The following is a 23,595-nucleotide window of genomic DNA, read 5'->3' on the forward strand; positions in this document are numbered from 1 at the left end:
TACCACATCTTCTTTATCCATTTGTCTGTTGATGGACATTTAGGTTGCTTCCATGACCTGGCTATTGTAAATAGTGCTGCAATGAACTTTGGGGTGCATGTGTCTTTTTGAATTATGGTTTTCTCTGGGTATATGCCCAGCAGTGGGATTGCTGGGTCATATGGTAATCCTGATTTTAGTTTTTTAAGGGACCTCCATGCTGTTCTCCATAGTGACTGTATCAATTTACATTCCCACCAATAGTGCAAGAGGGTTCCTTTTCTAGTGGCTGTTTTTAAATCTTTGTCTATTAATTCCATCATAGCTGTCATTTCTATATTTGCTTCCATAGATTTTTCTCCTTATTATATGCAATATTATCATGCTTCTTTGTATGCCTGTCTGTAGATTTTTATTAGATGCCAGATATTTTTAATTTTATGTTGTTGGACCCGGTTTGGACTTTGTTCTGGCATGCCTATAATTTACTTGAAAGCAGTATGATTCTTTCAAGGCTTGCTTTTAAGTTTTGTCAGAGTGGGTCCAAATTAGCCTTTTGTCTGTAAGAAGGTGCTGATCAGGAGAAAAGAATCAAGTCCAAAGACAAAGTGAATGGAGAGGAATAGGACTCAGGAGCCAAGGATAGAGCACAGAGGAATGGATAGATCAAGGAGCAAAGACCTAAGACTGGCACAGCAGAGGAGTCACATTCCTGCAAAAGTCACTGGGGTGGAGTGGGAGGGAGTTTGTGTTTATATGTAACACTGAGTTAGGTTCTGGGCTTAGATAATCATAAGCAAGTTCCTCACTTACACTCAGAGGCTGAGTGTGATGTGGACATTCTCTTGGTGAACGTCTAGCATACTTCGTCTTCACCCACTCAAAGGAAGAGCTGAGTCGGCTCCATGTATTAACCAAAATTCTTGCCACACAATTACAAAATGACCTCTAGGGGGCACTGCAGACCCCGTTGAAAACCACTGGTTTGGGATCTCAGGATTTAAAATATGCCCTTACTCTGCCCTTTATTGGCACCAGTTTCTCAGCTTGCCACATCATGAGAGGCCTCCCCAAAGCCCTTTCCTTCAGATACTCTTCCTGGATGAGGAATTCATTTACTTCTGTGGCTGCAGCTATTGCCCAAGGTTCATGGCTCCCACACCTACCTCCCAAGCCTTGTCCTCCTGTGCCTGCCTCTTCCTGTCTGCTCAAAGTCCGCTCACTCTTTAAACCTCAGCTTAAGTGCTACCTATGCCATGAAGTCTTCTCCAATGCCTCCAGCTGTCAGTAACCTGTCCCTCCTCTTGCCCTCAGAGATGCTGCCAATGGTTTAGTTCTTAATTGTGCAGAACTCCTCAAGCTGTAGTCATGATTCTCTCCCTAAAAACCTGGAGAATGGCTTGTTAAAATGGAAGTGCCAAGGCAACATCCTCAAAAGGTAACAATTTCAATAAGCCTGGTCAATTATTTCCATTTACAAACACCCAGATCAAAGAAATGTATATTTCAACAAACTCTCAGGGATTTTGATACAAATTGAAATGTGAAGAAAAATTGCCTTGGGTGTTTCATGTATGTCCCACATGGTTGTCCCCATGGAAATGTTTTGTAAACCTTTTCAATGTGAGAATTGTTTTTTAATGCTTGGAAGTGAGCTCCATGCTGGACATATGATTGGAATTTTTAGTTTTCAGCATCAGGAATTGGAGATTAGTGGGACCCAGGGGTGTCTTGGTGATGGGTTTTAGTCTCCTGCATAATCTGGATCAGCCACCTTTTTTCCTTGATATGTGCAATTGATAGTGTTTTCTGAGTCCTACATACAGTGCTTCAGTAAAATTCAATACAAAGGAAGCTTCAAGACAAGTACCCTGGCCTTTCTTTCAACCAGATTACTGCCTCTAATCCCATCCTATACAGACATGCTGGAGCAACCATTGCCTGGGACCCAAAGATTAATAAAACTAGTTTCTGTTTTCAAGGAATTTCAAGTCTAACATCTGAGAAAGATAGGTAAATATAATCATACAGTAATCAAAACATCTAAGAGGTACAGAAGTATTGGCAGAGTCAGGGAACTTAATATCTAAACTGAGTTTAAAAGAATGCATAGGAAATAATTCAACCAGGCAGGGAAGAGCAACTTAAGCAAGGGAACCTAAATGTGCAAACAGTGGAGGTGTGGATCAACACGGTTTATCAGGGAATGAATGGGAAGTGCAGGAGTTTGGTGAAAGAGGGTGGTGGGAATGGACCTTCCTCTCTTGACCTCGGGTATTCCAATGAAAAGATGAAGAAGCTGGTGGGATAAATTTGTGGGAATAGACCCTTGAGGTCACTCTTGTCTCCTTTTACTCAGAAGCAGACAGTTCTTTTTTTTTTTTATTTTTTTTATTAATTAGTTTATTTTTTTACTTTTGGCTGCATTGGGTCTTCGTTGCTGCACGTGGGCTTTCTCTAGTTGCGGCGAGCAGGGGCTACTCTTTGTTGCGGTGTGCAGGTTTCTCATTGCGGTGGCTTCTCTTGTTGCAGAGCACGGGCTCTAAGCACACGGGCTTCAGTAGTTGTGGCACATGGGCTCAGTAGTTGTGGCTTGCAGCTCTAGAGTGCAGGCTCAGTAGTTGTGGCGCACGGGCTTAGTTGCTCTGCGGCATGTGGGATCTTCCCGCAGCAGGGCTCGAACCTGTATCCCCTGCATTGGCAGGCGGATTCTTAACCACTGTGCCACCAGGGAAGTCCCCAGAGTCAGACAGTTCTTGATGGTATGGTCACAGCCTCTCACTTTCTCAAGCACAGCAGGTTTCCGAAGCCCCTGGGGTTACAGCTTTGGGCTCCTTATTCATTCTAGGGCAGTGACTTTCCAAAGGTTTGACTGCAACCTCTAGTAAGAAATACATCTTCTTTTCCCATTTAGATTGTTACATAATATTGAGCAAAGAATTTGAAAAAGAATAGATACATGTATATGTATAACTGAATCACTTTGCTGTACACCTGAAACTAACATGACATTGTTAATCAACTGTACTCCAATATAAAATAAAAAGTTAAAAATAAATACATCTTATGCTATGACCTGGAACTTACATACAAATATAAAATTGAAATACAATTTCCATAAAACAATATCTCTGTTAACTGCCTGGAATCACTTTGATACGTTATTTTCTATTTCCGTTTCCATTTAAATTCTCTTCTATTCCTATTTTTAAAAAATTAAATTTGGGTGGCACACACTACGTTGATTTCACAATCCAATGAGTTACAACTCGCAGTCTGAGGAACACTGTCCTAAGACTTATATCCTAGTTCGAGAGTGTTGAGAAGCAGCACAGTGCCAGAGCTAAGAACTTGGACTCTGGAAGCAAAACACCAGAATTGACGTCTTTGTTCTCTCACTTACAACCTGTGTGGCCTTGGGCAAGTTACTTAACCTTTCTAAGCCTCAGTTGTCTTGTCTGCAAAATGGGATAATAGAGTTGTTGTGAGGATTAAGTGAATATATATATATATATAGACTCAGAAAATTGTCAGGCATCTAGTAAATGTTGCCTATGTGTTAGCTGCCACCACCACCACCATCTTCATCATCATCATCATCATCGTCTCTGATCCCTCCTGTTATCCTATTCTAAAATGAAGCTAAATTGCAGTACCACTAGTCGGGGCGGGGGGGATAGCAATACCAAACGATTTATTTACAAAGCTGTACAAAACTACAGTGTGAGGGGCAGGGTGGGGAGGTGCCCTGGGATCCTGTTCACACAGGCTGCCCCCACCCCACTCCTGTTTGCAGGGATAGGAGGAGGGAAACTCCTTTCCCAGCCGTGGTTTGGCGTTCTGGATAAAGGGATGACTGCTGGATCTGAAATGATCCCCTCTGCTTTCCACTAACAAACGTTTTGTTTCCTCACTAGCTCGCTATTTGTGACCACCTAGCATCCCACACCCCTAAAGTGAGGACTTCCTTCTTCCTCTGCATCTTGGGGACCACATTAGAATGTCAATCCATGCAAAGGAAAATTGGGTTTGTTTTCTTACCAATTCAGTGCACTCAGTCCAACACGGGGCAGCCCACAAGCGGGGGGCGGGGGGCGGGGGTCGGGGGTCGGGGGCCGGGGGTTAAAAAGAAGGCTGGCGTGTTTCAACCCTCCTCACCCAGCACCTCAGATACTCTGATGGTCCAACTAAGGAATAAAAGGGGCATCTGGCACCTGATGGGCAGAAACCAAATTCAAGAACATTCTATCAATTACACAAAGGACAAATTCAAGAAATAAAAAACCGGAGACTTGGAGTAAATGTTTCATTATTGGTCATGATGATCAAAAGATGATGGTTAAAACACACACACGCACACGCACGGACACACGCACGCGCACACACCCACACACACACACACTCAGACCTCATCCCCCAGCCGCAGGGCCCCCCCACCACCACCCCCTGCTGGCGTCTCCGGCCACGCCCTGCAGCCCTCGCTCCACCCAGGACTCCGCGCTTCACTCGGAATTCTACCGCCTTATTTTAACTTCCCTCAAGGCGGTGCCGGGATGCTCACTGTGAAGAAAAGCCGAGGACTTGCCCTGGGCTGGGTAGCAAATGCCCACGAGTCCTCCATCTCCCTTTCCAAACCTCGCTCCTTTTCTCCCCTCTCCCACCCCATCATTGTTCCCCTGAAACAAATAGGATGGCTTCACAGGTCAATTCTTAACATGTACAAACACCAAAAGCAGAGGAAACGCCCCTGGCCACCCCCCTCCCCCCAAACCCCAGTGCTGGGAGAGCAGCCAGCGGCGGGCGAGGCTGCCTCGGGAACTGCGGAGCCGCTGGAGCTGTCCGGCCGTTCTGGAAACTTCTTTGCCTCTGGGCTTTACCGGGAGGCCTCCTCCTTCAGCTCCTTGTTTTTCCGCACCTCCTCCGCGTGCTTGTCCTGGGAAGGAAGGGAGGGAAAAGGACAGGTCACACGGGCTTCCCCAGGATAAAGGGAGGCCGAGGGGCAGGAGAGCCAAAGCAAAGAGTGTGGCCACCACCGGCCACCACAGGAAGTGACGAGCAGGGTCTGCAAAGGCGTCCTGAGAAGGGGCAGAAGGTGGCAGGTGAGGCTGGCAGGAGGCAGGTGAGCGAGCCTGCTGGTGGGGCCCCTGGATGCTCGTTGACTAGACACAGCCTCCCCGGGGGAACCCACCTGGCAGGGACCACCAGCCTCCGCCGCCCTTACCTGGCCGTCTGGGGGCTGCACTGATTACACGGCTTGACTTAATGTAAGGAGTAGCTCCATGTAGCTTGTGCCAGAAGAGCAGGTAGAACTCACTGCAGGTGGCCCCTGCACACAGGCAACTGGACTGCCCTTGTGTTTCCTGCTCATCTCCTTAGCGAGGGTTGTCTTAAGCCCCCTGACGAAAGGTGAGGGCTTGTAAAGTATAAACCGACTAAAGAACTTCTGGAAATGTCCAGCTCCACAAAGTGGCTTTTTTTGTAAGTATGGTAAAAGAATCCTCTTTTGTGTCCCAGCATTATCAAACCAAATGATAGGATCTGACTTCAAACGCCCATCAGCTGTGTGACTTTGACCAGCTCACTTCACCCGTCAGGCTCCGTTCTCTGGTATTGAAAGGGAGGGGCATGGATGGGAAGCTCTTTTACCTCTAGAATTCTGTGATTTTAGTGTTCACTTCTAGGGCTTATCTCGGTCTACCTTACATCCCTGCTCATGGTGAAGACATCTGGGTCCTCCTTGTGGGCAGGGAGCACGTCTTTTCCTCTTTGTATCTCCCAGTTCCTCATATGGCACCTTGTGCATGCTAGGTGCTCAGTAAATCCCGTCTCTGCCAGAGCCTGGTATCCACCCAGACATCATCACATCCAGGTATGGATCAGCCTGGGGGAGACCCACTGAGGCAGCCCAGGGTCCCAGGATGTACCTTAAACTACAGATCTGTCCCTGGAGAGGCCCTAGAACTTTCCATGTCCCTGGGGAAAGTGTGGGGAGTGGTATGTCTAGGGCAGTGGTTCTCAACCTTGCTGTTCATCAGCATGACCTGAGAAGCTTGTTAAACTGAGGTCCTCAGGCACCATCCCTAGAGAGCTGGGATTGGTAGGTCTGGAGTAGGTTCCAGGTATCTGTAGTTTTAAACTTTACACCAAGTGAGTCTGGTGCGGATGGCCAGTGATTCACACAAGTACTGACAAAGAGACATCGTTATAGGTGTCCCTGGCCTGGGGCAGAGCACACACCTGTCTCTCATCCCACCTCCTGCCTTCATCGTTGGGCAAAGGTGAAGAGTGGTCAAGATTCCAGAGGTGTGAAGCTCACCCAAATGTCTGCTCTGACATCTTGTTTCTTTGAGGCTTATCTCACTTCCAAAGCTCTTCCTCCAGACTGTGGACCTTCCCAATCTCTCCAGCTCAGAATCTACCTCTATTCCCAAGTGAGCTCACTGAACAGAACCCTAGGTTTCTGGACTCCCTTTCCTTGGCCTCCAGTGGCTCCCTGTCTGACAAAAGGCCGGCAGGATGATTGTGGGCTGGTCTCCCTGAAACAAGCATTGAAAGAGCCACCTGGGACTTCCCTGGTGGTCCAGTGGTTAAGATTCCGTGCTTCCAATGCAGGGGCCGCGGGTTTGATCCCTGGCTGGGGAACTAAGATCCCACATGCTGCATGGCATGGCCAGATTTTTAAAAAAAGAAAGAAAGAAAGAAAAAAAGAGCCACTTCGCCTCATATCCAAAGAACTGGGCTCTAGTCCCAGCTCCACTGCTTAGTGGCTGTGTGACCCTGGACAAGTCATTTGACCTCCTCTAACATGGTTTCCTCATCAGTAAAATAAGGATAACACCCATCCTGCTTACCTCATTGTGAGGATAGGGGTATGATGAAATAAAAGTGTTTTGCAGTTTTTCAAATCCCACATCATGGCTCTAGCCTCAATATTTCCCTTGGGTTTAGCCTAAGAACCCATGCCCCATCCTATCCCAATCCCTACTTTTTTTTTCCTGCAAGAGTTTGCTCCTACCCATTCCCTCAATAACTGGGGAAGCCTGAAATCAGACCCGGAACACTTCCCTCCCGTTTGATACTTGATGGAGGCCTTGCTGCCCCTAGAAGGATGGAGAAAGAGAGCGGAGGACCTGCCACATGCTGGCCGGCTGCAGGGCCTACACCACATCCAGATCCCCTGTGAAGAAACCAGATCTTTGTAGTAGCTTTGCCAAGGGCCTGAGACTCTAGGTGGTTGGGCAGAAAGGAGCGGGGACCACGCAGCTCACCATGGGACGAGGCCACCGATCGGGTCCCGGGAGTCACCGCGCAGCAGGCGGCGCCTGGAAATAAAACACAGAGCTGGAGCTCTCCCAGGAGCCGCAGGAGAAACTGGGGCAGCCTTGGGACTCAGGAAACGAGGCCAGCATGTTCTCAGCAGAACGGGCTGTTATTCCACTGACACGTGGGACCAACCCCAGTCTCTCACGTTTCTCATATTCAGGTGACACCATTTGGTTTATTGACAAAAGGCAGAATATTGGAAAGACCAGTGACTCACTCAGTCCATATCAAGAGATTTGGAGAGGATTGTGTTTCCTGCTCAATGGGCAACTCAGGTCATCATGCCCTTGGCTTAGAGCCAAGAGCTCAAGTCAGCATCTTTCATTAAGTCAAATCGGTCCATTCAAGGATGAAGCCAGGAATGTATAACTGCCTGTCCATCCCTACTCCCCTGCATTAGGCAGGCTTTCTCTAGAAGATAAGAAGTCTGATCTCCCTCAGACAATGAGAAATTTCGATTGTGTAGCTGGGCAGCATGTCACCCAAGGAATTCCAAAGCTCGGTTCATGTTTCTTGCCTCTGACTTCCCAAATCATCCCTTGGAACTCTCTAAGGATCTAGCCTAACAGAATTCTTGCCTGAGGCTACTTGCTCCCTGAAATGATCTGCGTGTCCATTATACTTGCCGTGGAAGGAAGAACAGGTCCCAAGAGTCTCCTCTCTGATCCAAGGCCACTTACCTTCTCTTGCAGCCGTTCCAACATGGCGGCAAGGTGGGCCTCCCGGTTCTCCTTATTGGACTCCATCTTCTGAGCCAGTTTTTCCTTTGCCATCTTGATGAAGTTGTTGTTTTCCTCAATGGCTTTTTGGATCACCTCCCGCTCATGTTCTCGCTTCTCTGCCAGGTGCTTCAGGAGCTCAGCTTCCTGGTACTAGTGGAGCATGAAGGGAGAAGGAGGCCCTTGAAGGTGAGCATGCCAGGGTGTGTTCTTAGCGTCAGGACTTAAGAGCTCCACACTCAGAACCCACGTCTCCCTGAGCCTGGTTGCCTGGCCCATGGGCAGGAAGCAAGGACACTTCCTGGATTCTCCCACTGGACCCTCGGTCCTCTTTTTCTTGTTGCCATAATTCATTCATTCATTCATTCACAAATATGGAGTGACCAGATACTAAGTACCAGGCACTATTCCAGCAACTTGGGAAAGAAAAAAGTCTACTAGAGACAAGACATGTATAAATAACTCTAACCCAGGCTAGCATGCGACATATGCCTTGAGAGATAGAAAAGAAGTGCTATAGGAATTCAAGGGTGATAATTTTCAGCTTCAAAGATGAAGGAAAGCTTACGCAGAAATGGCATAAGACTTGGGCCATAAGAATCCATAGAAAGCAAGGAAGGCACACCAAGGGGTGAAGGTATACCATGCCATGACCTTCTTCCCCCTCCCCCAATTAAGGACCCCTATCCTTAATTGTCTAGCCTTTCCCTAAATCCACAGTGTTGGTCAATGTCTTACCTTGTCACGATAAGGTCATCTCTGGGAGTTATGTAATTCAGTGACTTATCCCCCTAACCGAACTCCTAGAGACCTGGGGCTTTTACTTCTTTGTTTCCCTCAATGGTGTCTCATTCTCTGCCCGGTACCTGGAAGAGCTGCCTAAATATCTATCGGTTGGTGGTGACCCGACCCCCAGCTCAGAGCCACCACCTGTCTTCCTCAACATCCTCCCCCTCACGCTCAGACAGAGGGGAAAACAGGACAGCACTGACCTTCCTTCTCTCCTCAGCCGCTTCCAGCTTCTTCTGGATTTCTTCCAGTGATGGGTCTCGCCTCCTGGGGAGGGAGGCATTGAACTCGGGCACCCCATCAAAGGAGGGTGGCTTCAGGATGACTTCAAAGGACTGGCCAGAGGTGCATTTGTTCAGCTCGATGACTTCCATGTCAGAAATTACACACCAGTTCAGGTCCACCGTGTCTGCTGCAGAGAGCAGAAAAGGGGCTGCTCACCCCCTGAAGACCATATGGGGCCCCCCCTAAAGTATGCACACATGCACACATACATGGGAGGTCTGGGGTCCCCAAGGCAGACCAATGACCAGGGTTCTGGGTCTGTCCTAAACATGGCACCGAACGTCACTGGGCTCTGATGGGGCTGAAGGAGTTGGTAGCCACAGGAAGGTCTCAGACTCTGAGAGCAGGGGCCCCAGGATAAGGGATTTCTAATAATGGCTGTAGCAACTGGCTTTGCTTCTGCTTCTGACAAGGTTCCTCCAGTAGCTGAGCTCTTGCTCATATTGGCACACACTGAGGCGTTTACTTACCACCCACCTCCCGTCCACTCCTCGCCCCACTACCGATCCGATGGCTCAGCCTTCGGACACCTCTCCCCCTGCCCCCTCCTACCCTGCTCTCTTCTTTCTCTCCAGTCAGTACTGTCTCTCCGCTGGCTTTCATCTTTTCTCCTACACTCTCTCCCACACCAGCCTAAACAGAAAAAACAATCTCAGGTGACCCAAGCACTCCCACCTGTCATTTCCAGACCAAACCCATCCTTTCCTTCGAAGCCCCAGGAAACTAAGAGGTGACCTATTCCCTGACCACCTCCTCCAATCAGGACGTGGCCATTCAGTGCTCCCTGCCAGTGTCCTGGGACCTGTCACAGGGCTCAGGTGGCATAGCGGTCCCAGAGCCTCCTTGGGTGGCTGAAGAGTGGAAGTCCCTTGCCACATCTGGACCTGCTCAGAGCATTCTCGACCCTTCACTGAGGAGACCTGTGGGCGGCTCATTTACACCATGACTGTCCCCCTTCTAGGCTAGGTGTCCCTGAGGGCAGACCCCCTGTCTACTCGGCCTGTGCGTCCTCCACGGCACCCATCTGTTACACGCATGAACAAAAGCTGAGATCGAGGGCACTCTGCAGAGAGTCTGACTCAGACCCCCAGCTGCTGTCTGGTCCCCCAGGCCACAGCCCCACGCCCACCTTCGCGTGGAACTTAGACCCTCAGAATCAGCTGTGGTGATTTTACTGGCTCTGGGAAAGAGAATGCGATGTAGGGAGGAGATTTTCAGGAAACTGCGGTGGGGGTGCTGGCCTCCTGGATGCAAGCTGCAGGAAGCTTCCGTCCTTACTCTCCCGACTGTGACCCTCACGTACCTGCATATTTATAGGATGACTTATTCAGGGGGTCTGCCAGGAAACAGGAGCAGAACAAGGACACCAGCGGGAGCTCCTTCATCTTCTCCTTGTAGGCTGCGGAGACACCCGACAGGTGAAGAGGGCGACCACCTTCCTAGACTCAGAAGCCAGCACCCATACAAGTGTGGGTGCCTGAGCAGCGGGGGGTCACCGAGCTCCACAGAGGCACCCAAACCACCCAAATCCGCCCCTTGGCTGGAGATCCAGCCCCTTTTGCCCTGAGCAGCTCTGTTCAGGATCCCTGTGTGTGATTTGGACCCACTTCCGTCCACCTGCGCCTTCCAGGGCACCCAGAGGACCCCATCTTCTCTCCAGCACATCATTTCCCTTTGTGGTACTGAACGCAAAATGCCTGCAGGTATGGACCCCAAGCACCAGTGCCCTCGCCCCCGCCGGCACCCTGGACCTCACTTTCTATGTCCCCGTACGTGCCCAGGATATTCTGTTCCTTTTGCTCCAGGACGGAGGAAACCCACACTCCATTCTCAGAGTACTTGGCAGTGCTTCCCTGAGGGTAAAGAAGGCCACTGCCATCCCTGTGGTCCTGCCTCTCCCTGGGTGACAAGGTCAGGCTGTGAGCTTTCCCTGACCATCCCGGTGCAGTGGTCAAAGCCAGTGGGGCTGGCGTCCATGAGGGCTGGAGGGGTCCTCCCACCCCCATTTGGTCTCTCAGTGTTTGGGGAGGATTTGGAAACTGGGAGGTCACGAGTTAGAGCTGATACCTGTTGGGTTTTTTTTTTTTTTTTTTTTTGCCACGTCGCACAGCTTGCGGGATCTTAGTTTCCTGGCTAGGGATCGAACCCAGGCCCTCGGCAATGCAAGCGCCGAGTCCTAGCCACTGGACCACCAGGGAATTCTCTAGAGTTGATTTGTTGGGTCCAGTCCAACCCACCCCCTCCGGGCCCTGGTGTGTGCTCCTGTCGGCCCCTCCCCCATCCCTACTGCCCTGAGCTCTCCCCTCATTTCCTTTTACAAATTGAAAACAGGATTAACTGCAAAAATGATACATGGACATTGTAAAGACATTTTTAAAAACAAGCGCAGATGAGTAAAAGGAAGAAGAGCTCAGCTGTGATCCCACCCCTCATCCAAAGATAACCTCTTTTAACCCTTAGGTGTATTTCCTGTCAGCCTTTTATCTTTTCTATGCACATGTAAGTACATCTATGCAGGTACAGAAATACCCTATGCTGTAGTGCCCCATTACATGAACGGTTTTTGTACCTACCCGCGAGGGTCATGTTTTCTGGAATGTGAGAGGTGAGTCCTAGTGAAAGTCAGGGTAGGTCTGCCACCAGCTCAGGACACTGTCACAAATCCGAAAAGCAGATCGTTTTAGCTGACAGGTTATTCGCATAAGGAAGGTCTTTACACAACTGGAGAGGAAATCCCAGGAGGTACCTCATCTGCCCCCACCTCCAGGCTGACTCTCCCTTCCCCAAACACCGACCCCCCTCTTCCACGTCACTCAGTCAAGTTCAGTTTCCAAGCACTGAACTTGGAAAATTTCATAATTGAGAAGTTTATAATTTCATAATTGGTTTCCCAGTCGCAAGACCCCCTGAGTCTCAAACAAACATGGGTTTCCCCAAACTGAATGTATCAGTGGATGTTCATCTGTCTCCCTGTGCAGCTCAGTGGCCTGGTCCAAAGGAAAGGTTAAGGTGAGAAACAAACCCTAAGTCAGAATCGCCTGGGAGGTATTTGGAAAATAACTCTGTGTCCTGAATTCCTCCCTACACCCAGCCCGGACCTTCCTGCCCAGAGCATTCTGACATTGGACAGAGGATGTCAAAATACCTCTTCAGTTGCCCCCTCACTCTCTTGCCCCCTGCCTGCTCCGAACCAGTGTTCTAAGCACTGCTTGACCCGCTTTAAGACAACCCTGGCCTATGAGAAGAAACAAATACTAAGGAATAATGTAATCATTATGTGATTCGTGCAGAGATGGAAATCAGCATTCGGGATTACTATGGGAGCTCAGAGACAGGGCTCCAGACTCAGCACGAGGCCTGGGGAGCTAGGAAGGGGGCCCTCTGGTGTTAGCAGCACTGGAACTGCTGAATGATGAGTCGAAATTAAGCAGGAGACGGCAGGGAGGGCGTTCTGCCGGGGGAACAGCACATGCGAGAGTCGGGGTGAGAAAGCCCGGTGTCTATGGGGTGTCAAGCTGGTTGATGCTGGACCAGAAAGTGTGAAGGAGCAGTGAGTGGCCGTCATGGGGACCACTTGATCCTTGGCCGCTGTGATGGTTAATTTTTGTGTCGACTCGACTGGGCTGAGCGATGCCCAGATAGCTGGTCAACATCATCCTTGGGTGTGTCTGTGAGGTTGTCTCTGGAAGAGATGAGCGTTTGCGTAACAGACTGAGTAAAGAAGATGACCCTCCCCAATGAGGGTGGGCATCACCCAATCCATTGAGGGAGTAGAACAAAAAGGCAGAGAAAGGGAGAATTTTCCCTGCCTGCTTGACCTGGGATATCTGTCTTCTCCTGACCTCAGGCATGGGAGCTCCTGGTCCTCTGGCCTTCTGATTACACCACTGGCCTTCCTGGGCCTCCAGCTTGCAGCCAGCTCTGATCGTGAGACTTCTCAGCCTCCATAATTGCATGAGCCACTCCTTCATAATAAATCTCTTTCTATATGTATCCTATTGGTCTGTTTCTCTGGAGAACCCTGACAAACACAGCCACTCTCAGGGGTCGCTGTGCCGGCAGAGGGTGGCATGAGCCCACAGCTTCACTGCCTGCCGCTGCATGAGCCAGAGCGACTCTGAGAGCAGCTGAGAACCCCTTTCCCTGCTTACTGAAGTGTTTTCCCTCTGGGGACCAGGGTCTGTGCTGGCTGGGGATGGGCAGGGGAGCGGATGGGAGCAGCTCTGGCTTTGGGGCTGGGCCAGTGTGGAGTCAGACACAGACTTCATCTCTCTCGTAGCTGTTACTGGTTACTTCACATGTCTCACCTTGCTCGCCCCATCTTAATTCTGCACAGAGTTGTACAAATTAAACGAGAAAAGCGTCCAGCAAAAGGGAACGTTTAATAAATATTAGTTCCTTTTCCCCTGCTTTTTACAACAAGGTCGCTACCGGGTACCACACACACCTGCTTCCGAGGCCTCACCAGCCCTGCAGGTAAGGACTGTGGTCCCCATTGGCAGGTGAGGAAACGGAGGCTCAGAGGGTTTGTGTGGCTTGCTCAGGGTCACGCAGCTAAAAAGTGAAAGTGCAGAGATTTGAAACCAGGTCAACTGGCTTTGAAGGGCTCTGTTCCCTGCAGCATCTCTGTGTTCTTCTCCTTGTGCTTTGGAGCCACAGGCCCCTGTCGTGCCCCTCCCGATGCAGCACAATGGGCCTCTCTCCTCGGAGTCAAGTTGATCCTGGTAGTACCAGCGAGTCCCCAAACAGGGATGCGGGCTAAGTGCCTGGATACGACAGCCCTGGTCATGAGCTCTGTTCCACACCATCTCCCATTCACGTCCAGGCTGATTGATGGGGTGACTGGCAGAGGGATTGAGCCGTTGCCAGGAGAGGGCACGGCCTCAGACCTTAACCTGGGTAATGAATCAGAAGTGGGGGTCCAAATAGGAAAGATGAGGCAGAGAAGGCACCCTGAGAAAGAAGGGGACTGAGCTGGGCTTTTTCTGTAGGCGTGGGTACCTGGAGTCAGGGACCTCACCCTTTGGCTTGAGCTGGAAATGATATTTAAGACCCTACACTCATGGAGCACTTTACTGATTACAGTTCTGGTCGCCTACATTATCCCCGTTGATCTTTGCAGGAGGCTGGGCTGGGCTGATAAGACAGGCATCATCAGCTTTGCTTTTCATAAAGAACCTGGGGCTCAGAGATGTTAAGACTCTTAGCTAAGATCACACAGCTAGTTGGTGTAGAGCTGGCTCTAGGATCCAGGTCTTCTGACTTATAAGCTCTTCTCTTGTGGCCAGTGGAAGGACTGGATGCTAACTGCTGTCTCCTCCATGGTCCTGGGGACTCGGGGAAAGACAGTCTAGCCTCAGGATATGATTTAATGAAAAATATGTATTAAGTGCTCTCTACACGTCAATGGAAGATGTTATGCTAGGAGTTTTAGGTGCAGGAGGAATCAAGTAGAGAACACAGGTCAGAGAGACAGAGAAGGAAGATGGGACAGGGAAGAGGAGACGTCCTAAAGATGGGCAGAGGGGACTTCCCTGGCGGTCCAGTGGTTAAGACTCTGCGCTTCCAATGCAGGGGGCATTGATTTGATCCCTGGCTGGCGAACTAAGATCTCACAGGCCGCGCAGTGTGACCAAAAAATAAGGTAAAATAAATTAAAAAAAAAAAAAAAAGATGAACAGAGGTATGCATGGCCAAGGGATTTGCAACTGAGATCTCTCAGCTTCACAGGGCTGGAATCTGCATCACTAAGCATGTGTATTTATAGAGCATCTACTCTATAGATGACAAATGATTTCACTTTTTCATCATAACCTTGTGTTGTAGGAATTACTATCCCTGTTTTATACAGATGTGAATTGTGGCTCAGAGAGGCTAAGTGGCATTTCCAGGGTCACTCAGTGTAATGGGTTGAATGGTGTCCCCCAGTAAGGTATGTCCACGTCCTAATCCCTGCAATTTGGGAATGTGACTTTCTTTGGAAAGGGTCTTTGCAGATTTAAGTAAGTTAAGGATCTCAAGACGAGATCATTCTGTATTATCTGGGTGGCACCTAAATCCAATGACAAGTGTCCTTCTAAGAAACATGCAGGGGAGAGATACACAGAGAGAAGAAGACCATGTAAAGATGGAGACAGAGGTTGGAGTGAAGCTGCCACAAGCCAAGGAATGCCTGGAGCACCGGAAGCTGGCAGAAGCAGGAAGGACCCTCCCCTAGAGTTTTTGGGGGAGTGAGGCCCTGCTGACACCTTCATTTTTGGACTTATGGACACCAGAACTTCGAGAGAAGGATTTGTTGTTGATTTAAGCCTTTAAGTTTGTGATAATTTGTTACAGCAACCGCAGGAAACTGATACACTCAATAAGTGACAGAGCCAGGGTTCAAATCATTGCATCTCAGCTCCCAGTGTTTACATGTGGTCTGATTTGTTCCTCAAAATAAACTGTGTATGTGTACCTGTGGGTACAGGTGCCCTGATAATTCCTCATGCCAATAGTCACATCATTTCTATTGCACTCAAGACCCACAAGAAGCCGCATAGCACAGGGAGATCAGCTCGGTGCTTTGTGACCACCTAGAGGGGTGGGATAGGGAGGGTGGGAGGGAGGGAGATGCAAGAGGGAAGAGATATGGCAACATATGTATATGTGTAACTGATTCACTTTGTTGTAAAGCAGAAGCTAGCACACCATTGTAAAGCAATTATACTTCAATAAAGATGTTTAAAAAAAAAAAAAAAAAAAAAAAAAAAAAAAAAAGACCCACAAGAATATCCTGAGAAAGGCTATAAGGGGATAGGAGGAGGGCAAGACTCTTCTGGAAGGCCCAGCAATGCAAAGGGGTCCTGACTCCCTGGGTGGTGGCAGCCACAGCAGAGACCCTGACTTTATCTGTAATTAACCTGTGGCGTCAACATTGGGTGGGACCAGCCACACCCCCCTCCCCAGCACTCAGCCTGACTGCCTGAGGACTCCAGGGACTGCCAGAGAAGGGCAATAAGAGGTGTTATTGCCAAGGTCAGAGAGCACAGAATGCCAGGAATTCAGGGAGGCAGGTGAAGATTAATAGACAATAAAATCTATAGTAGGTGGGAGGCCATGAGGACAGACCCAACAGTGGGAGATTCTACCCAACACATCAGCTATCAGAGCATCATCAGGTAAAACCCCTGCTGAGCCAAACCTCAGGCCCTCCCAGAGGCTCCTTGCACGTTTTCTATTAAGGCAGAGGCCAATCCCAGGCCTTGGGTTGCCCCTAAGGTAGACCAGGAAACTGACTGAATCCAGCGATAGCAAAGATCAAAGGGGCCCCCAACTGAAGGTGGAGGCATCACAGTCACTCAGCCGATAACCACAGAGCCAGAGCCTGAGCTCAGGACGGTGGCTTCCCGACCCCCGCCCAGGGCTCACTCCCACGCATTTCTGATGGGCGCAGACTTTGTGCTCGAGAAGCAAGGCCTCTCTGGGCAGCCCAGCCCCTGTGCGGTCAGTTATTGATCCAGCCTAGTCAGTGGTGAGAGGACTCAAGCTTCAGGTGGCAAAGGTAGGAATGTGATGGGGTTTTGATGCACTTTATAATAGATCCTGCCTTGCCTCTAACTTTGCAATGGCTCTGGAACTTGACTGTGTGCTGGGCTTGTGGACAAGGTTTACTGGGGAACAGAGAGGGCCCGCTGGGCTGCACGAAGGATGCATTGGGACCAGTTGCTAGAATAGGAATAGGAAGAGACCTCCAGACCAGGGAAAGGGTTTGTACTTTATCTTCTATTCAGTAGGAAGCCACTGACATCTTTTGAATAAAAAGGAGGAGGGGAAATGGTGATGCCGAGGATCATCACGATAATAATAGCTATCACTTCTTGTGGCCAGTGGCTGACAGAGAAGAGCCACCAGCTCTCAGATGCCACATGGCCTTTTACTGTGTGCAAGCCTGATCTCCGGAGGCACCTCTGACCGCCAACACGACCCAAGTGAGCAAGCGTTTTTATTTGTCACTGCAAACACTGCCCAGATAATGCCATCAGGATGTGGCACATCTCATGTGGACTGTTTTTGAGAGAAAATAAGCTAATGCACAACTAAATGGTTTGAATAGAGTGGACCTTGGCAAGAGTGTTCAGAAACAGTAAAAGAACTCTGGTACAGAATCAGGCCGTGGAAGCGCTGAGTTCTGACCCACGTGCTTTAGCCACAAGCAGTACAGGAAGCTGGCTCTTTAGGTTCATGCCAATTATCAGTCTTTTTAAAAGTCCTGTTGAAATTATAATATTTACCGGAAATAAGCTGCACGAGCTACTTAAATGTCATAGAATCATATCCATACATATCATGTCCATATAGTAACCTGGTTATTTCGCGCTGATAGGCAGCCGTATGTCTTCTTTGGGTTTTTAAAAAGAAAAGGAGATAAATTATTTTTTCATGATTGTGGTTTTCATTCCTTCCACAATATTTATTGAATATTTAATTCTGTGCCAAGCCCTCAGCTAGTTCCTAAAATAACCACAGGGGTTTTCAATAATGAAAGAATGAAATGGGTCCCCTGGGTGGGAATTTGGAGCCTCTGGAAGTTTCTGCTAGCCTTTGGCAATTCTCTGGCAGTAACGAGGACCATGTTATACAGGGAGAAAGAGTAGATTTTAGAGCACAGGCCAAGAAGGGACTTTTGAGATTCACAGATGGACACTGGGCAAAGCAGAATATAGTCATCCCTCCAGATCCACGGGGGCTCTGTTCCAGGACCCCCGTGGATACCAAAATCCATGGATGCTCAAGTCCCTGGGGTGGTACAGTCGGCCCTCCATGTCCATGGATGTGGAACCTTCAGATACTGAGGGGTGACCGTCATTTGGCATTAACTGACTTTGGGGAACTGGTGCTTGTCTGATCACCGCCCCGCTCTGCCCCATTAGGTTTGCTTCTGAGGCTTCAAAGGGAAGAAATGGTGGGAGCCCCAGACAGTCCCTAACACGCTGAGAAATGCAGCTTCGTTTCCTAGAAATGGTGTTTCCAGGAAATAAGGAGGTGTCACCTGTTGGCAAATGCAGAGCTCTGGTGGCCTAAGTCTGAGGAGCCCCTCCTAATTGTAGGCAAGCCAGAGGAAGAAAATTAAGTCTGCAAAGTGGACAACCCCAAATAATCCACAGTGATGGCACTTTCTGGGCTAATTTTATTTTCCATTCAATAGATGCAGAAGAATCAATATATTAGAAGTAAAAGTCAGGGGCATGGGCTTCCGTGCAGGGTTGCTGGATGGAGTGCGAGGGATTGGAACCCAGCTCTGTGTGAGGTCCTGGGGTCAAAGCACTTGGAAGCATCAACATATAGAACATGTCCCTGTAATCTTACTCCGAGTCACAACAGGAATATTTTGTAGTGCTTTACACTTTACCAGGCACTTTCAACTGCATATATATATGCATCTATTCCTTTTATCTGTAATGTTTTAATTACAAACATATTAATATCATATTTCAGAACATCTACAAACAAAAGGAAACAAAAGGAAAAGGAAACAAATCCCTGTCATCTTACTACTTTTTGCTATTGGCATTTCCTTCTAGTTTTCTTTTTATGTCTATTATTTTTACATAGTTGTAATCTGGGCATATATATTTTATCATTTCATTCTCTCCAAATCCTATCAGACAGATACTAATATACCCATTTTACAGATGATCAATTCAGGTAGGTGACTTGATTTGCTTAAAGTTGTATAAGTAGAAAATGATAAAGATGGGATTTCAACCAGAGTCTTCTTATATCAAAGTTCCACGGTACTTCCTCAGACACAAGGTCAAGTGTAAATGTAAGCAAGATGAATGATTGCCTGGGACATGTGGCTGAAGGGCACACAAAGGCTTGCCTGTGCCAGATCGGCCTCCCAACCATGGGTGGCCCAGTCTCACCATTAAGCTCTCTTTTGTGTCAGGCACTGCCTCAGAAAATCCCTGTTAAAATGCACACACATGACCTACCAAGTGTAGTAAATTAAATCATTTTCACATCAGCAGAGAACAAGCAATAGATTTGTGAACATTTCCAGGGGTCAAGCTCTCTGCCCATAAGTGGGAGGAGCCATGGAGATCTTTAGCATTTCCGGTTCACACCCTTTTTCAGAGGGCCCAAGAGGTCCAGTGTCATTCCCAAGATTAAGTAGAAGGAACAAAGCCTTGTTTCTGGCCCTATATTTAACTACCTTAAAGCGAGACCCTTCTCTTTCGCAATATTACTCATTTCTTTGTTCTTTCATTCTTCTCCAATGCTTTGTCAGTTTTACATCTTGCTTTTATCTTTAAGTTAAAATCATTTATGTCTACAGGCAGACCTTGGAGACATAGCAGATTCAGTTCCAGACCACCACAGCGAAGCAAATATCGCAATAAAGCAAGTCACATGAATTTTTTGGTTTTCCAGTGCGTATAAAAGTTATGTTTACACTATCCTGTAGTCTATTAAATGTGCAATAGCATTATGTCTAAAAAATACTTTATTGTTAAATAATAATTATCCATCATCTGACAACACAGGGTTGCCACAAACCTTCAGTGTGTAAAAGAAAAGCAATATCTCTGAAGCGCAATATAATGAGGTATGCATGTAAATTTCATTACATGAAGAATAAAACAGTATCTAATAATTTTCTTTATGAGAGAAGAGTTTTAGCATACTTTTGCTTCCTTTCCCTACAAACATGATTTTGTCACAATGACTTGGATTTTCAGTTCTGGAGTATCATTATTGATTTCTTTCTTGCATTATTCATTCCACAAATATTTATGAAGAACCTACTATATGCGCTAGGCGAGGTACTGAGGAGAAATACAATGATGAATTTAATAGATCTATTCCCCAGCCTCAAGATATTTGACATTTGCATTCAGCTTTATGAACGTGTTGATTATAATTAGACAATGACTCTAAATTCTAGTGTTTTCTTTCTTGGTGATCATTATCAATAGGCTGTGTTTTTGTACTTGAGTTCTTTAATTTGATAAAACATTTTGATTAGCTAGACTACTTCTGGAGTAGTTTTTTTTTCCAGGAGGGACTCATGGAATCTTTGTTGAGTCCATACGTATCTGGTTTGGTGACAGGTTTAGGAAACAGACAGACCTGTCCTGGGATCTATAGCCCAGTTGTGTTTGCGCCATCAGCAGACCGCGTCTATCCACCTATTTCCACATACTCAGTCTGAACCTTGCTCCCTACCTGTTCTGGATTTCTGGACACCGACACCCAAATGATCCACTGGAACTCTGCACTCTGCCCATCCCCCTCCCCGCCAGGTCTTTTACCCCAGAGTCTGCACTCAGCTCTTTTCTCTGTACTCACATTCACTGGTTTGTTCTCTGAACTCTCAGGTTGCCTGTGCCCTGTCATAAATTAGGCCACCCCAGCAGATGCCTGCCCCTTCTGATCTGTTCTGTCCTCTTGCCTCTCACCACCCGCCGTGGACAGCAGGACCCTAAGAGAGTAGACACACAATGATCAGTCTGGATTGATGGAAAAGGCCAGCGAGCTTTGCTGGGGAAGCAAGATAGGTGTGTGTGAGAAAGCAGGGGTGGTGTACCTTTATCTGTGTGTCTCCCTGTCTTCCTCGTGGGACCAAAAATGTAAAACGCTGAAAAATGCTTTTTTAAAATGTCAGGGGAGATTTTTTTTTCCTTTGGTCCTTACTCTTCCCCAAAGAAAAGCAGAAAAAGTAAACTTTTCCAAGACTATCACATCTCTAAATATAGCAAATTCTAATTTAATAAGCAAATTAGATTATACATGATGTATGTTTATTTCCCAAGCCAAAATAAAAGGAGAGGGGGGTGAGATGGGGAAGGAGAGAGTTTGGTTCCTTACACGGCATTACAAAAATTACATATTGCATGTTTTAGAATTTTCCTCCAAATTTCTATCCTCCTTCCCACCCCACTCCCCAAAATGTCTACCTACTCATGATTTCAAAATCTCTGGGAATTCTGGATCTCCAAATGGTAGTCTCCAGGTAAGTAGGAAATAATACGAAGATATCAAGGGGGTCTGGAGAGAGGATCTTAGGAGTTCAGGAAAAATGAAGCCTTTCTTTGGTTATATTCTTGATTTTTTAGATATCCAATTGCTTAAAATCAAGAACACAAAAGATCTGAATTTTCCCATTCTATATGGTTGGTTTCATGTAGACACTCTCGCTTTAGCTCTCTCTTACCCTCCTTCTTTGCCGTGTCCTTGTTTCCTGTTCCACGACCTCGCTCTCTGGATCTCAGTTTATGGCTTGATTGCTCTATTTTAAATCTTGCCAGTCAGCCTGCTTCTGTCCCACAGGGCAAATGTGGTTAAAGCGGCCTCATTGTATGAGAGAAGGCAGCTAATCTCCCTTCGCGCTAGGATTTCTATGATTGAGCCACAGTGAAATATATATAAGGAAGCAAGAAACGCAAGACACTCCCGCTACCGCACCAGCAATCGCATGTCTGTCCAACAATCTGCTCAAGAGGGACAATATTAGACCAGACTTCTCTGACTTTGACGGGTCCTTTAGAACAAAGTCTCTCCTTAAAGAGACACAGTTTTCCATTTAAAACAACACTTGGACTCTGGGCACTTATTTTGTACATGGGACACTTATGAACAAAACAGTTCTCCTTGTAAGAAGTTCACAGTCTATGACATGGGTGAATATTGAGGACATTCAGCTAAGTGAAATGAGCCAGTCACAAAAAAAACACTATGATTCCACTTACATGAGGGACCTAGAATAGTCAGATTTATAGACAGAAAGTAGAATGGGGGTAGCCAGGGACTGCAGGGGTGAGAAGAATGGTGAGTTATTATTTAGTGGGTTTCAGTTTGGGAAAATGAAAAAGTTCTGGAGATGAATGGTGGTGATGGTTGCGCAACCATGTGAAGCACTTAATATCACTGAACTATACACTTAAAAATGGCTAAAATGGTAAATTTCACATTATGTGTATTTTACCACAATCAAAAATCTTTTTAAATTTTAAATGAACTTCACTGTCTAATAAGAGTTATCCATAGGCTTACAGTCTTATAGTTAGAAAAAGTAATTAGAGGTTACTTAGCCCAATGTTTCTCAATCCTTTTTCTTACTGAAATCCGCAATAAAGAACTACATTTTATATCATGATCCAATAGGTATATGTCATGATACTGACATATATATGTATACGTATATATATGTATATACATATATATACATACACATACATACACATATATATAACTGAAATATAAACATATTCATATTTATTTATAAATATAGCACTATTATTAAATATATGTATAAACATAATAATATATTTATATTTAACATAACTGAGAATATATAACTAAAAATGGTATAGGAAACATTACTATATGGGATGCATTTTGACTTTTTTTCTACTCTAATTTATCCCATTTTAACTAAAAAAAATACCAGTCACAACCCACAAAATTGATTTCACAATCCACTAACAGGTCTCAACCTGCAGTTTGAAAAACACTAATCTAGTCCAGTCTCCAACACAACACAGAAATCTCCTCTACAGCTACCCTGCTGGGTGGTCATCCAACTTCTGCTTGGATGCCTTCAGTGATGGGGAACTCACTCCCCGCAGTGCTCTGTGGTGGATCCATCCAGCTGTTGAGGATCCCTGCCCACTTCAAACATGTTCCCCAAGCAGCCTAGGTGAAGCTGGGGATCCCAAAAGGGCCGGGACCCGCTGACAGGTGCTCTGGCTCTGGCAGTGGTAAGTGGGCTTCAAGGAGGGGCGGAAGCACAGTTCCCAGTGGCAAGGCGAGGGTGTGGCACGAGCTGAGGAGAGGGGGTCTGGCTGACCCTAGAGGGTGGGGCAGGGTCTCCGGGCAACTCCAGCTCTGTTCTGTGGAGCTGTGGATCAGACCTTTCCCCTCTGCCCCTTCACGGCTCGCTCTAGTGCTACGATTATCTCCTTATCTGAAGGATGATCTCATCCCCCACCCACCCACCCCCCCGGCACCCTGACTCCCCGCCTGTGGGAGAGGCTTCCTCCCCCTAGAGGGAGCCTCAGCCTCAGTGGAGACAGATTCCCCCGCATCCCCTCTCAACCTCCCACCCACCCCGCAGGACTCCCGCAGGCCACCGCTGGCTGTCCCTCCCCCCTCCCCCCCCCACTATTCTCTTGGTCTTGAGACACGGGGGTCCCTGCACAAGGTATTTCGACACGTGCTGCCTGAATATTTCTGAGCCACCCAAGAGGGTCCTGGAGACCTGCCCTTTTCAGGACAATGAGACTCCTTCACACCTGACCGTGCCTTCCAAGAGGAATAAAACAAAGGCAGCACCACCACGTGGGGACAGAGCTGGCCACTGGCTGTCAAATCCCTGGTTCCTGGGGATGAGGTGGGGACAATGCCTAAACTCCTGGCCAGGGTGGCAGGCTGAGCGCCAGGGGTGGGCGGCTGGGTCACAGGCAGGGACCAGGGTGTGGCAGGTGTGGGTTCCAGCAGTTTGCAGCTTTACAGC

The 23,595-nt window shown here is 47.6% G+C and overlaps 1 protein-coding gene and 1 non-coding gene across 5 annotated transcripts; both read right to left on the bottom strand.

The window, feature by feature from the left end:
* Nucleotides 1-4,852: 4,852 nt before the first annotated feature.
* Nucleotides 4,853-11,681, bottom strand: STMN4 (stathmin 4). 4 transcript variants are annotated; one of them, XM_061199436.1, is made up of 6 exons: nt 11,669-11,681; nt 10,399-10,494; nt 9,648-9,728; nt 9,014-9,222; nt 7,983-8,174; nt 4,853-4,912 (listed from the first exon to the last, which is right to left on the bottom strand). In XM_061199436.1, exons 1-6 carry the CDS (start codon nt 11,679-11,681, stop codon nt 4,853-4,855), a joined length of 651 nt encoding a protein of 216 aa, XP_061055419.1. The 4 variants fall into 4 exon arrangements, with proteins under 4 accessions (XP_061055419.1, XP_061055422.1, XP_061055421.1 ...); XM_061199439.1 differs by lacking the exon at nt 9,648-9,728 and having other exon boundaries at nt 9,014-9,219; XM_061199438.1 differs by lacking the exon at nt 9,648-9,728.
* Nucleotides 11,221-11,293, bottom strand: TRNAA-UGC (transfer RNA alanine (anticodon UGC)). Its single transcript has one exon. It is a non-coding gene; the product is annotated as a tRNA-Ala (tRNA).
* Nucleotides 11,682-23,595: the final 11,914 nt, after the last annotated feature.

This window comes from Eubalaena glacialis, chromosome 9, assembly GCF_028564815.1.
Source record: "Eubalaena glacialis isolate mEubGla1 chromosome 9, mEubGla1.1.hap2.+ XY, whole genome shotgun sequence".
NCBI lineage: Eukaryota > Metazoa > Chordata > Mammalia > Artiodactyla > Balaenidae > Eubalaena > Eubalaena glacialis.

Coding starts and splice junctions, on each gene's coding strand:
- STMN4 (XM_061199435.1), bottom strand. Junction 9,729..10,398: donor GTCATCCTATAAATATGCAG/GTACGTGAGGGT, acceptor TTTTCTGTTTAG/GCTGGTGTGGGAGAGAGTGT. Junction 8,175..9,013: donor CGGCTGAGGAGAGAAGGAAG/GTCAGTGCTGTC, acceptor ATGCTCCACTAG/TACCAGGAAGCTGAGCTCCT.